The following is a 14,269-nucleotide window of genomic DNA, read 5'->3' as shown; positions in this document are numbered from 1 at the left end:
ATCTGTTCTCGGCTCACATCACGTATGCCAGCTTCTCAGCTGTTGGTCTCACTACACTCCCCGAAAATCCCTGGGTGGGCTGAGGATCTCCAAAGTGGAGACGCACAAATTCCCGGGGCCCAAAGAACGTCCTGACGCGGCAACGTGGCCCGCTGGAGCGTTCTGGTTTCCAGTGGCCGACTGTAAGCTGCGGCTGCCGTCGCCCAGGGTCACAAGAGTGTTGTTTGTGCCGGACGTCCCTGGCCTGGGAGAGACCCAAATTCGATTTGAAGAACCGTTTCTGCTGGAAGCATCATCAGCTTTTCAGCAGGATAAAGTCAAACTGTGGTGAGCTGGGCCCGTGCGCTTATGCCCCAGGTTGCCAGAGCCACAGGGCGTCCTGAGAGCAGACACTCCCTGCCCAGCGCCCGGCCTCCCCGTGCTGTGGACAGGGCATGTTCTTTCTCTCTTGTGCTGGCCAAGGCCCACTGAGTGGACTTGAGTCCCCTACGCATACGGCTGGACACACTTTGGAAACCATCAGGTCACTTCCTGGAGGTCTCAGCAGAGCCAGCCGCCCAGATGGCCGCCCGGGTCGGTGCAGGCAAGAGTCTGTGCCATCGCCTCCTGCCCACACCCGCCCTGACTGGGGTGTCCCCTGGCTGCCCTTGCCTTCCGCCAGGCTGTTGGGTGCTGGGTTTTGTCTGAAATCTGTTTCCGTGTGTGTCGGCTCTCTGGTTTTCCCCTGTGACTCGCCCATTTTCTCCATTTCTGCTCTTTATGAGGACTTTGGAGTTCTTTATATTTTCCTTCCTTCCTTCCTAGGGGATTGAACTCAGGGGCGCTCCACCACTGAGCCTCATCCCAGCCCTGTTTTGTACTCTGTTTAGAGACGGGGTCTCCCTGAGTTGCCTAGCACCTGGCCTTCGCTGAGGCTGGCTTTGGACTTGGGATCCTGCTCAGCCTCCCGAGCGGCTGGGGTTATAGACGTGCCCTGCGCCCGACCTGCTGTTCTTTGTATCTTCTAGACAGTGGGCTTCTTGTTTCTGGTTTACTTTTTAATAGATGAATCGTATGAAAACTCTGTTCCTTCAGTATTTGTGAGGCCCCGGGCAGGAGGATGCCAGGGAACACCTGAGGTGGGGGTGGGGGCTCTGGGAGGGTGGGCTGGAGTTGGGGTGCAAAGTAGGGAAGGGGAGTCGGCGCTGACACGGGCAAGCGGGAATCTTCCGTCTTGGTGAGGTCCCTGCTTGGGGTCAGAATTCCTTCAGCCCAGGGGTTCCCTGTGGGGGCGATTTGACCCCCCGTTCCTGGGGACAGTTGGCAATGTCTGGAGACGCTTTGGGTGGTCGTCCTGGGAAGGTACAGGGTGCTGCTCAGCACCTGCAAGGCCCAGGATGGCCCTCAGGACAAAGGATGACCGCTCTGGGGAGGAGACCCCAGCCTCCCTGGGCATCATCTGGTGGCAGCAGACCCCCTCCCATGATCAGCCAGCATCGTGGGAGCCTGTGGCGTGAGGCCGGATGCAGCCCCAGCCCAGGGACGCCCGCTGTGTCCACAGCCCTGACCGTCAGCACCTCCTCTCTTCCTCCCCAGGCAGGTCTTGGTGAGCCCCACCTGGGCCACAGCTCGCGGAGGATGGAAACACGTGCCCGGCGATGTCTCTGGGCCGCCTCCTTCGCCGGGCCTCCTCCAAAGCCTCGGACCTCCTGACCCTCACCCCTGGTGGCAGTGGCGGGTCCCCCTCGGTCCTGGATGGAGAGATCATCTACTCCAAGAACAATGTCTGTGTGCACCCCCCCGAGGGCCTGCAGGGGCTGGGGGAGCATCACCCAGGTGAGCCGGTGGGGGGACCTGGGGCCAGGGGTGGAGACCGTGGGGAGCCATGGGTGCTTGGGCTCTGCCTGGGCTCCCCTCAAAGGGCACTAGAGACCACTCACTGGCTCTGTGGGTGGAGGCAAGGAGGGGACCTTGCCAGACCCTCTGTGTTGGAACTCCAGGTGACCTGCCCACATTCTTGGGCATTCTCCTGGTCCCTGGGGCAGGAAACTCTTTCCTGTGGTGACAGGGACTTTGTCATCTTTTGCAGAGCCACAGAGAAAGAGACTGTTTGGTTTCTTGTTCTGCAGGGCGGGGCTAGGCTCTGAGCCAGGGTCCTGAAGGGCCGAGGGCCACAGCTCATGAGAAAGGACGAGAGCGTCCGTTGCCTTCCCTGGAGGGAATCTGGGGGCATTAGGTCCAGCTCTTGGGCAGGCCAGGGGAGTCCTGCAGCCTGCGGCCCCTGGGAAGGAACAGAGTGTGTGCAGTGACAGTGGAGGCCTCATGCTCCTTTGCCGTTCATGCAGGTGACTCGCGACAAGGGAGTGTGTGGCCATTTCTCTGTCGCTTGACGATCTGCACCATGGCCTCACTCGAGTGGCTGGAGCCGGAGTGGGCCTCCAGTGGGGGCCACCACAGGTGCTCGGGGCAGGAGTTCCCCATGGAGCCGGGCTGCTCTGTGCCACTCGGTGCCGTGTGGAGCTGGGCCCTCTCGGGCTCCCCAGGCTGCCGAGAGCAGGCCCCAGGCCCTGGCGTCCTGCGGCCACGGGGGAAGGGGTGGCCCCCCGGCATTCTCAGGGCCTGGGGTAAAGGTGCAGACCGAGATCCCAGACGGTGGGATCCGAGCACCTCCATCCTGGGTGGATACACAGTTGTTAAAGGGTTGCTGCCCCTGCCTGGCCCTGTCCGTGATGCCCGGGGCAGTGTGACTGGAACTGTGGCTTCTCCAGCCCACACCCCCTGCTCTTCCAACCCGTCCTTCCCTGGGCGCCGGCACCACTGTGTGGGTCAGGACTTCAAGGTCTTGGGTTCTGGAGGATGATCCAGAGGGTGTAGCACAGCCCCTGGCCAGAGCCTGGCCCCCCGGGGAGGGGGGCATGGGGACCGGAGTTCTGGGGTCCAAGTTCCAGGTCTGTCCTGGCTCTGGGCCTATTCAGAGCTGCAGCCCTGGGAGTGCCCTGTGGTATTCCCATCGTGACGCTGTGGGGAGAGGTCAGGGATGGACAGAGGACTTCAGGCCCTCACTCCGTCCTGGAGCTGAGGTGTCTGGTCAGAGGGTGCAGAAATACCCAGCCTCACCTTCGTGTGACCCTGTGTGTACCTACTGAAGTCCCCAAGTGCCCTGCCTCTCCTGGATATGGGAGTGGGGCCAAGGGACCATGGCTGACGGCAGAGCCAGAGTGTGCTCCGGGCGCCGCTCCTGCCAGGGGCCTTTTCAGCACAGAGGCCAGAGGCCTGGGCCGGGTGCCCTGTGCCTAGGAACTGGGATACCCGGAGCAGCTTGGTGCTGCATTAGGAGGTGCCACCTGCCCTACAAGCTCCTGGACACTCAGCGTGGCCTTGGGGAAGCTGCTCTTCCCCTCCCTGGGGTCACAGGTCCCTCTTCCAGCTACTGCGTTAAAAAAAAGAAACAGTAGACCACGGTGGTGGGATGAGGCCGGGCAGCGTCCAGCTTGGTTTATTCTTGTTGTGAAGTGGAAGTCCAGTCTCCTGCCTTCATCCCTCCCCAGAGTGTTGCATAGCCGGGACACGGGACCCCCAAGGCCGCTGGGCTTCTCCTGGCCTGCCTGGGCCTGCCCACAGGAGGAGGCGAGGCCCGACAGGCCCAGGGCAGTCAGATAACCACCTAGGAGTTAGGCTTGGGCTCGGACCTGAGTGGAACAGCTAGGGCCGCCTGCTGCCCAGGCCAGTCCCTTGGTCTGCTGGACACGGGGGTTCGGCTCACATCCCATCCACTTCCAGAGCCCGATTGTCCGCAGCGCCGAGTGTGCCCATGGGATGGTGCTCTCGGCCCGGTGCCGCCCGTGCAGCCCTAACCTGCCCGACCTGCGACTCCCCACAGGGTATCTGTGCCTGTGCATGGAGAAGGATGAGCTGCTGGGGGCCACCCTCATCCTGGCGTGGGTCCCCAACTCTCGCATCCAGAGGCAGGACGAGGAGGCCCTGCGCTACATCACCCCGGAGAGCTCCCCCGTGCGCAAGGCACCCCGCCACCGACGCCGGCGCATCCCAAGCTCGGGGGCCCCCCACCAACCCTCCCCCACGGAGCCAAGGCCCTCACTGATGCCCAAAGATGAGGACATCCTGGTGGTGGCCCAGAGCGTCCAGGAGGCAGTGCACATCAGCGCTTTGCCTGACGATGGGGAGAAGCTGGCCCTGGACGCAGGGGCAGACGGGCCACTCCCTGCCTCGCAGGCTGCCCACAGGGACTCCGGAGTCTTGTCCACGGTTGGCTCACAGGACAGGGTTGAGGAGGGCAGGGAGCCACGGCCTGAGGCCGGCGAGGAGGAGGGCTCCTGGGAGCTGTCAGCGGATGGAGTGAGCAGGGACAGCTCCTTCGACTCCGACTCCGATGCCTTCTCTTCGCCCTTCTGCCTCTCGCCCATCAGCGCTGCCCTCACAGAGGGCAGCAGCTCTGCGCTCATGGACAGCGAAGGCAGGTGAGTTTCCTGTCCGTCCCAGGCCGAGTGGTATCTAAGTCCCCACGGTGCTGGCTGAGCTCCGTCCCAGGCCGAGTGGTGTCTAAGTCCCCACGGTGCTGGCTGAGCTCCGTCCCAGGCCGAGTGGTATCTAAGTCCCCACGGTGCTGGCTGAGCTCCGTCCCAGGCCGAGCAGTGCACAAGTCCCCACGGTGCTGGCTGAGCTCCGTCCCAGGCCGAGCAGTGCACAAGTCCCCCCGGCGCTGGCTGAGCGCTGCAGCCTACCCGCCCGTCTCCAGGCCCTGAGATTGTCGCAGGCGCCCTTCCCCAAGGAGAGGGCACAGGCCTGGGGACCCGTCACTTGCTGCCTGGCCATTTGTGAAGGATGTGCAGTGGGTCCTGCCAAGTCTGACTGGCCCCTGACCAAGCCAGTCCCCCAGGAGTCCTGGGCCTTTCTGTTCTTGTTACAGGAGGGGCAGGCGAGTGCTGGTTCTCTCTCCATCCCCAGGCAAGTGTCCGAGAGGCCCTAGTGGCGTCATGTGGCTCACAGCGCTGGCCTGAGGCCAGTTTGGCTGCATTGCTTGGTCTCCAGCCAGGCTCTGCGCTCAGCTCTGCTGCTCTCCAGGCACGTGACCTGGCCAGCTGGGACTCCTCGCCTCCGCCAGCCGTGGAGGCCAGAAGGCAGCCCCAGGGGGCACGTGGAGGCTCCAGTCTCAATCCAGAGCCGCTGTGTACGGAGAGCTGGATGCCTGGGTTCAGGGGCAGGGGGACTCGCTGGTCCAGGCTGCACCTGCAGGACTGGGAAGGGCAGGAGCTGGACCTTACCCTTCAGTGGGCTCCTGGGCCTTGAAGCCCAGGAGTCCTGATGGGGGAGGGTGGCCCAGCATCTGCAGGGCCTCAAGGTGGCCCACCCCAGGCTCACCCAATGTGGCTGCACCAGCCAGAGCACCCGGAGGAGAGCCAGGGTGGGCAGGGCAGGTCCCACCCCCTCCTGTGCTCTGGATGCGGTCCTGGCGCTCATGGCACAGGGACATGATGGTGGTGATAGCAGCTAGTGGTGAGAGCTGACGTCGGCCTGTCAGCACGTCATCCATCACTCAGCTCGCGCCCCCGCCAGGCGGGCTCCTGACATCAGGCTGAGGGTTGCCGGGCCCCGGGCTCCGGGTGCTGTGGATCATAGCACGCACCTAGTTGAAAGCATGTATTTTTATGCTTTCAACTATGCCCGGCTCAGTGAGGTCACCAGGCTCTGTGGGGTGTCCCAATATCATCCCTGTTGGGTGGGAGGAGGAGGGAACCTCGAGGGTCAGGGACTTGCTGGAGGGCTCTGGCCATTACATAAGCCACAGGTTTGAGCCCAGCTAGGTCTTCACCAGGGATGGACCCATGGGAGCCAGGGAGAAAGGGGTCGAGGGACTTGGAGCCTTTGTGGGCTCAGCAGGAAGTCGACTCAGATGGACACCCTCCTGGTTTTATCCCCTCAACAGAGTCCACTGACGATGTCTGTCTCAGGTGCTTGAGATGAAAGGTACCACTTGGCCATAAGAAGGACTGTGTCCCCACTGAGGTCTGTTGAGTCCTGTGGTGTCCTGGGCTGGGGACCAGCTGGGCATAAGCCTCTAGCCCAGCGGGATCCACGGCCAGGCCAGTCAGAGCACCCCCTGGTGGTGCCACGCTGGCAGTGCAGCGCAATGTCTGGATTTCCTGCACCCCAGGGCTCAGGCCGAGTGAAAGGTTCTTCACCTGCTTTATCCCTCACTGTGCCCCACAGGGGTGGCAGGCTGGTCCGCGGTCTCAGGGCTGAGGATGTAATTCAGAGCTGTCTGTCTGTCTGCTGTCTGTCCAGCAGCCTCGCCTTGCTAGGAGTACACGTTTGGGAATTAGGAAGTTGTGTGCAGGGTGAGTCTGGCACCTGGTTGGCCTGAACCTGAGAAGGTTCCTTCTCTTCCCTCTCAGTTTACCTGTTGAAAGGTGATCACAGCCACATCCATCTTAGGGGGTTTTGTGAGAAAGCACCCCCGGCTGCCCTTTCCATCCTCTGCAGCGTGGTTCTCAGGGGTCACCCAGGGGCTTCCACACAGACCCAATGCCCAGGCATCTCCAGGTGCCTCCAGAGCAGTGATGCTCACTGGGGCTGCTTCTGTCCCCGGGGACGTGTGACCACATCAGATGCTTTGTTACAGCCGAGGATGGGCGATGTTGGCACCCAGAGGGTGGAGGGGGGTGCCCAGGCTCACTTTGGGTGCTTAGCTGCCTCCCTCCTACCCATACCCAGCACCCCTCCCAGCCATACCCAACACCCTAGCCCTTGTCATGGGTCCCCTTTACCCAGGCTTCCACCTTCTCCCCTCTCCTGACCCCAACCTGTGCATAAGAATCAGCTGGCTCCAAGAAGGCTTTTGCCTCTGGATTTTGGGGGAACCGCCATTCCTCCAAAGGGGCTGAGGAGAGCGCTCCTCGCCCTGCCCTTCTTGGGCCAGAGCCTGGGTCCCTCCCGAGGCTGCAGGGCCTGCTGGCAGCTGTCGGGAAGTCAGCAGTGGTTCACTAGGAACTTTGGACACGTCTGCTCTAAGCCTCGCTTTACCTGCTGTTGTACAATTTTGTGCGTTTGACACTCAGTTGCCTCCTAGGTCCGAAATGTGGCCCAGAACCCCTTCTTGCAAGGTCAGTCAGCATGAAGGTCAAGTGCTAGGCTGGGGTATGTGGTCAGCAAGCCTGGCCTAGGAACCGGAGCCTAGTGCTGGGGAGTGGTCACCTCCTCCCCTCCCCTGCTCATCACTCCTTGGCCTCTCAGCTGCAGTCTCAGTGTGCTTGTGCCTTGGGCTTCTCCACCTGAGCCCCTGACAGGTGCGCTTTCCCCTCATCCTGTACCGTGCAGTTTGGCTGAGGCTCATTGGACACCCTGTGTTAGTCCATTTTCTTATTTTTTACCTTATTTTTTAATTGGTTGTTCAAAACATTACAAAGCTCTTGACATATCATATTTCATACATTAGATTCAAGTGGGTTATGAACTCCCAATTTTTACCCCAAATGCAGATTGCAGAATCACATCGGTTACACATCCACAATTTTACATAATGCCCTGACCCTCATTGCTATACACAATTACATATAAGAGGTTGTGAGGGGAATGGGAAAATAAACAAGGAGAGACATGAATTACAGTAGAGGGGTAGAGAGAGAAGATGGGAGGGGAGGGGAGGGGGGTAGTAGGGGATAGGAAAGGCAGCAGAATACAACAGTCCATTTTCTTATGACAGCGAAATACCCGAGGATGGATATTTATAAAGAGGTTCGTTCAGCCACCAGTTCTGGAGGCTGAAAGTCCCCATCAAATTGTCCTCTGGTGAGGGTCCCCTGAAGAAGCAGATGTGGGTTCGGAGAAGGGCGGGCCCTGGAGTCGGCATTTCCCGGCCTTTCCTTGCCCCTCTGCAGCTTGTGTCCAGTGAGCTCTCCTGGTCCCCGGGAAGCGAAGATGGTGCTCCTTGCTCCTTCTCCATCCCCTGCGGCTCCTGGCACATGATGGTACACAGGAAGTCCTCCTTGAATGGTCCCTGGTGCCAGACAACTAGAACAGACATCCCCCCTTGGGCTGCACATGAGCGTCCTGGGGCAGCCTTTCCAAGTCCTGCTGCCCAGGCCACACCCAGACCAGTAAAGCCAGCCTCGCTGGGGGCGGGGTTACATCCCCATGAACTTTGAGCTCCCCAGGGGTTTCTGAGTGCCACTGTGAGAGGGCCCAAAGGGAGAGGCGGGTCCTGGTGTGCCCAGCTGGGAGGGTCAGGGCTGAGATCCAGCGGGCCCGATGCCCAGCAGGGGGCGTGGCTCTGAGGCCTTGCAGTGCGCACACAGCTGCTCCATAGTCAAGGTTCCTCCAGGCCTGGGAACCGAGCGCCCCAGGAGGCCAGGGCAGGTAGGCTGGCTCACGGGGCCCCTCTAGTGGTAAAACTGAAGAACTACACATACAGGCTGAGTAGCTGGCTGGGTGGGCCCAGAGGAACAGCTCTGGGGATCCCAGAGTCCCCCAAACATTTTATTCTTTGGTAGGTAGTTCACAGAAGGTCTGAGTGTCTCCTGGGCTCTCCACATCTGTGGGCTGCCTGGAGTACGGCTGGTGGGGGTCTGGTTCCCAGGAGGCAGGGCCTCCCACCCAGCCATGGTCGTCTTCCACCCCCCCGCTCAGTGACGCCTGGAAGTGACCATGCCAGCATTCAAGGCGTGCCTGGGGAAGGGTCGCCTCCATTCCTTGCATGGACCCCCGCCCCCCTGAAATGCTGCGCTTTCACCAGCAGGATCAGATCTGGCTCTGTCCCCACCTTCCAAAGTGATCTGGGCTGATGGGGAGGAGGACACCCTGTCTTTCATTTTGCCCTGAGAGGGACCCGATCCAGTCTCAAGACCCAGCTGGGTGAGGGTGTGATGTGGCACACCCGGCGTGGCCTGGTCGGTGGGCCCTGCCTTGGGGATGTGCTGGGTGTTCTGAAAGCGTGATTGATGTGTGGCCCCTCCTCCCTGAGTCCAAACATCTCTTCTGGGACTCGTCTTAGGGAATAGCCCCAATTACAGAAAGGCACTCTTCACAGGAGGGAGAGAGGAAAGAACCGAGATGCCAACCGCAGAGGAGGAGGCAGACCAACTATCTCCTTCTACCCGAGGCAGGAGTTTTGGCTGCGGCACCCTCTGTGGCTGAGACCAAGCGGTCCTGGGCTGCCCAGTAGCACAGTGGCCACCACCAGCTTCACACGGCTCACGAACCCTGGAATGTGAAACTACCGCTTGAGCGGCCTGATTTTAATTTTGCAAGATATTGATTAGTGTGAACTCAAATGCCACCTGGGGCCGTGGCCACTAGGTTGGACATAGACAGTTCTTGTACTGTAATCATGAGACTTTTTTCCTCTTCTCAATTTTCAAACATTTCATTCTGTGATAATATTAATCTTAGCATGAAAACCTTTTTTTCTTTTTTTCTGTGGTCCTGGGGTTGAACCTGGGTCCTCGCACGTGCTGGGCCAGTGCTCACGACTGAGCTACACCCTCTGCCCACGAGAACCAATTTTAAAAAACAGATGGCCCTGCACTCCCGGGGCATGTCTGCTAATGAAGAAGCCCTGAGGCGGTCCAGTCACCCAGGCCCTTCCAGGGAGACCCAGCGCTGATGATCCCCCAGCAGTCCCCACTGATCCTCAATGTCTGTGTGCCCCGGAAACAGGACTGTTTTCTCTCTTGTGGGAGCCTCTTGTCAGTCTTTGTCAGGGTGGCTGAGAAAGTGCACCAGTGAAGTGTGACTTGGGGTCACAGGATGACTTTCTTTTCTTTCTTTTTTAAAAATTTATTTATTTATTTATTTGGTTCCGGGGATTGAACCCAGAGGTGTGTCCCCAGCCCTTTTTATTTTCTTTTTATCTTGAGACAGGGTCTCACTAAGTTGCTGAGGCTGACTTTGGACCTGTCATCCTCCTGCCTCAGCCTCCCAAGCTGCTGGGATGACAGGCGTGGCCACCACACCCGGCCTGGTCCTTTTTCTGTGGTTTCCCGATGCGATGTTTCTGCTGGCTCATTTGGGGCCCAGGTGAGCCTGGCACAGCCACAGGTGGGCCCTGGGCCAGCCAGCAGGGGTTGGGGTCCTGCCAGGAGGCCCATCTGCCTGCCCGCTGAGCTGGGCCTTCCTGTGCACAAAAGATATAAGATTTTTCACCTCCCAAGGATCAATTGCTGCCCCTTTATTGGTGACCATGCCCCCTGTTGAGAATGTATTTCCTGAAAGAATGAGTTCATTTTCTACTGATCAGCAACAAGATCGTCCACAAGTTTGTCTCAGTCTATTTCTGCTGCTATAATAAAACACCACACACTGGGGAATTTGTAAATAATAGAAGTTTTCTTCTCACAAGGCTGAGGCTGGCAAGTCCAAGGCTGGGTGTTTCGGCTCAGGGACTCCCAAGCGGCCTCCTGCTGCCCCAGCCTGGCTCCTCCTGCTGCAGCGCCCGCTCCCTGCAGGTGGAGAGCTCTGTGAGCCCCTGTGGATCCCACCTCCCTCGGCCTTTGAGAGGCACTCTGCACCTGCCCCGTCGCTGCTCACGGGCGGCCCACCGTGTGTCCGCACCACCCCGTCTGCGGCTGAGTTCTTCCCGTATCTGTGTTTGGCCAACTTACATTTAACACCCCTGCGAGTTGGGGGCTTCCTTGTTGGCCAGTGCCACTCTGGGTGCGAGCCCTGTGACCCTCCCAGCACAGAACAGGCCTGCAGGTGTCTGCTGAGAAGAAGAGGGGCAGCAAGGACAAGTGACTGGTGCCCCTTAACAGGGTGGCTTTGTCCTTGGGGAGGGGAGGAAGTCCAGGTTTCTCTGCAGCCTGGCGGACTGCTGACCTCGCGATAAATGGTACGCAAGCGCTTTGGGAAGAGGAGCAGTGACGGCAGGTGTCGGCCACAGTGGTGGCTTATTAACGGCAGCCTCTTGCACCCTGCGTGTACTGGGGACAGAAGCGAGGCATGCTGGGGCGGGGGGGGTGGTGTCCCAGTCTTTGGAAGACTCTGGAATCAGTGAGCCTGGTGGTCCAGGACCTGTCACCTGCACACGAGTGGGTGGGTGCTGTCACTCAGGACCCACTCCAGGCAGAGCGGGTGGACGCTGCCAGATTCCAAGCCCCAGATTCCAAGCCCCTCCAGTTTCCTGGACAGCCTGGTTCCTCCTCGCTGCCCCCCCTAGCTGTCCCCCCTAGTTGTCCCCCGGCAGGCGTGCCCAGGGTGAGTCCACTTTCCCCTTGAGCTGCCTAGAGAGGGAATGCAGCAGACCCGGGCCCTCCAACCCTCCCTGTCCCTCTGTCCTGGTCAGATAGCTGCCAACCCTGGAGGACAGAGGCCTGAGAAGACGAGGAGAAGCGGGTGGGGGCACAGCTGGCACGTGGGGAGGGCCACAGGCAGGCAGGGTCGAGGCAGGACCAGGGTGGGACGGAGGGAGTGCAGGTGGGGGGCTGCCACCCCCAGGGGAGAGGTGAGCGGTCCCAAGAGCCCTTGGGTGTCGAGGGGCCAGGAACCAATGAGAGACCGCAGCTGAGAGAGGTACCTCCTGCTCCCCCCAAATGTCAGGACCACACCAGCTCCACAGGGCCAACCCAGGCACCTGGACGCCCATCATCCGGAGGAGCCAGCAGTGTCCCCCTCCGCTCCCAGGCCCCACCCACCCGCCTGCTCAGGGAGCCGCAGCGCTTCCCCGGCCGGCAGCAGGCGGCAGGCGGGGGCCAGGCAGCTCCGAGGATCTGTTGTTTGGGTTTGTTTGCGCTTCTGCGATCCGGAGCTGAGATTTATTTCTTTAAAACACGCCATCTCCCGACACCCTGCAATCTGCTCGGAGCCGCTGAAGACTAATCTTGTCTGGTGTTTGTGGCACTTGGCAGGCTCCTCGCCGCCCGCTCGCCCCCAGCCTGCCCCGGCTGCGCAGCCGCTGCCAGCTGCTCCCCTGCCAGGAGGGCAGCTGGTCCCTGATCCCGAGGAAGCCTCCTCAGGAAGGGCCAGGGGTCCACACAGTGTCCCCCCGCGCAGAGAAAGCCACAGGAAGTGGGAGTCGTGTCGCCTGGGGGCCTCACCCAGACCCAAGCAGGGCCCTCCACCTGGCTGCCCCTCAGCTCCGGGGCTCCCTACAAGGTGTGGGGTCCTTGGCAGGAGGCGGGGGCTTGGAGGTGCTGTCAGAGAACCACGTGTGGCTTGGGCAGCTGAGCGGCTCCCCACGGTGTGTGGAGAGGCCTGTGAGGTCTTCAGTGTCCAGCTGCGAGCCCCAGCTCCTCCCAGACCTCTGGGTCTGGGCTTGGCAGGCGTCTGACCCCTGCACCTCGGCCTCCTCAGTGACACTGGGCCACCAGGTGGGTTGAGTCCGGCAATAGGTGAGGTACTGAGGGGGGAGTTGGCCTGGTGCTGGGGAGGGGGATTAGCCTGGTAGTGGGGGGTCATCCTGGTGTTGAGGGGTCATCCTGGTGCTGGGGGGTCATCCTGGTGCTGGGGGGTCATCCTGGTGTTGGGGGGTCGTCCTGGTGCTGGGGGGTCGTCCTGGTGCTGGGGGGTCATCCTGGTGGTGGGGGGTCCACCTGGTGGTGGGGGGTCATCCTGGTGCTGGGGGGTCGTCCTGGTGCTGGGGGGTCCACCTGGTGCTGGGGGGTCATCCTGGTGGTGGGGGGTCCACCTGGTGCTGGGGGGGTCCACCTGGTGCTGGGGGGTCGTCCTGGTGCTGGGGGGTCATCCTGGTGCTGGGGGGTCCACCTGGTGCTGGGGGGTCGGCCTGGCCAGCAGCACTCAGCGCCGTGCTTTCAGGAGGCGCCCTATCCACTTCACAGCCTGCTCTAGATGCCCCGGGGCAGAGGGCCCAGCCCCACAGTCTGGAGGCCAGAAGCCTGCGTCAGGGCTGGCTGTGCACCCGTGGGCCTGGGCAGGGTCCCTCCTGCTGCTTCTGGTTCCTGGCCTCATCATCCCAGCCTCAGTCTCTGACTCCACAGCCCCTCCCTGTGCCCTCGGTGCCTCCAGGGACACCAGCCACTGGATTGGGCCACCCTGTTCCAGCACAGCCTCATTCTAACCTGACAACGCCTGCAGAGACCCTTGGTCCAAATAAAGTTGGGAGTTTGGGGCAGCCAGGAAACGTAATTCACCCCTCACAAGCTGTGGCCACCGGCTTTAATGTCTGAAGCCGGTGTCACCGTCCCATTTAGGAGAAGATGGAGGCAGAGTTCAAGGCCTTTCCACAAGGTCTCTGCTCACTGAGTTCCTGGCTGTGACATCAACTCTGAAGTAAAAGCAAAAAGCTAAGTCTAGACCGTGCCCCGTGAAGCCCCTCCTTTCCGTCGCCTGTCAGTTACCCCAAGGGCCCCGCCCCATTGGCACCCAAGAGATCTTGAGTCCCCAGAGAGGTGGAGCCTGAGCCGAGCAGCCGTGGAGCCTGCCTTGAAGGCGACGGACGGAGTGAAACGTGCCCATTTTGGAAACTTTGGGGAAAGGCACAGGGAGAGTGGTTGTGCTCTTGCAACCCTCTCCTGCCGCGTCCAGCTTGGCTCCGCTCATTCTTGGCCTTTCAGAGTTGGGAGTTGCGATCGTCTGTCCCAGGACTTGGTGGATGGGCCAGAGAGTGTTTTCTGCTTTGGGGACCAAATGGCCATTCCTGCCCCTTCTCAACCCTGTCCTGTATTCCAAATGCTACCACCACGGTGTGGGAACGGGTGTGGCTGTGTTCCATCTAACCTCATCACGGGCACGGAGGTGTGGACTTTGTATAATGTGTATAAAATCTTCCTCCTCCTCCTCCTCCTTCTTCTTTTTTTTTAATATTTATTTTTTAGTTTTTGGCGGACACAACATCGTTGTTGGTATGTGGTGCTGAGGATTGAACGCAGGCCACACGCATGCCAGGCGAGCGCACTACCTCTTGAGCCACATCCCCAGCCCCTCCTTCTTCTTCATTTAAAAATGTCCAGTGTGTTCTTTACACAGAAACCTGTGCACAAATGCCAACGGCAGCCTTGTTCACAATGCCCCCGTCGGAAGCCGTCAAGATGGGTGGTAGCAGACTGTGGTGCATCCGGACATGGAAATGTGGCCTATGGATGGGAAGAAGGGAGCCGTGGAGCCAGGGAGGAACCTTCCGGTCCCATTGCCAAGTGAAGGGAGCCAGTCCCAAAAGGCCACGCACATGGGACATTGAGGAAGAGGCAGGGAAGAGATGGGAAGAGCACCCACTGCGGGAGTTCGGGGAGGGAGGGGCCAACAGGCGGCCACAGGGCTGTCAGTCCCTGAATGGTCACCCAGAGCCTGCTGAGACCCGTAACTGGGCGAAGTCCTAACATAA

At 60.5% G+C, this 14,269-nt stretch overlaps 1 protein-coding gene across 5 annotated transcripts in view; it reads left to right on the top strand.

Annotated features, from left to right (window-relative positions):
- The window catches only part of TBC1D16 (TBC1 domain family member 16), a gene marked incomplete at its 3' end in the record, with an annotated part of 70,892 nt that overhangs the window by 16,052 nt on the left and 40,571 nt on the right, over positions 1–14,269 (top strand). For 3 of the 5 annotated variants that reach the window (XM_081272744.1, XM_081272745.1, XM_081272743.1), the window contains exons 2-3: positions 1,576–1,815; positions 3,860–4,457. The exons of 1 other annotated variant lie outside the window; for it this stretch is intronic. In XM_081272744.1, the coding sequence (XP_081128870.1) occupies positions 1,638–1,815; positions 3,860–4,457 (776 nt within the window). In that variant the 5' untranslated portion in view covers positions 1,576–1,637. The remainder of the gene's footprint in view (positions 1–1,575; positions 1,816–3,859; positions 4,458–14,269) is intronic. One more of the 5 variants, XM_081272746.1, reaches the window with a different exon arrangement.

This window comes from Spermophilus citellus (genome assembly GCF_964194105.1).
Source record: "Spermophilus citellus genome assembly, chromosome: 17".
NCBI classification, from domain to species: domain Eukaryota; kingdom Metazoa; phylum Chordata; class Mammalia; order Rodentia; family Sciuridae; genus Spermophilus; species Spermophilus citellus.
This window is presented reverse-complemented; position numbering and strand designations above follow the sequence as displayed.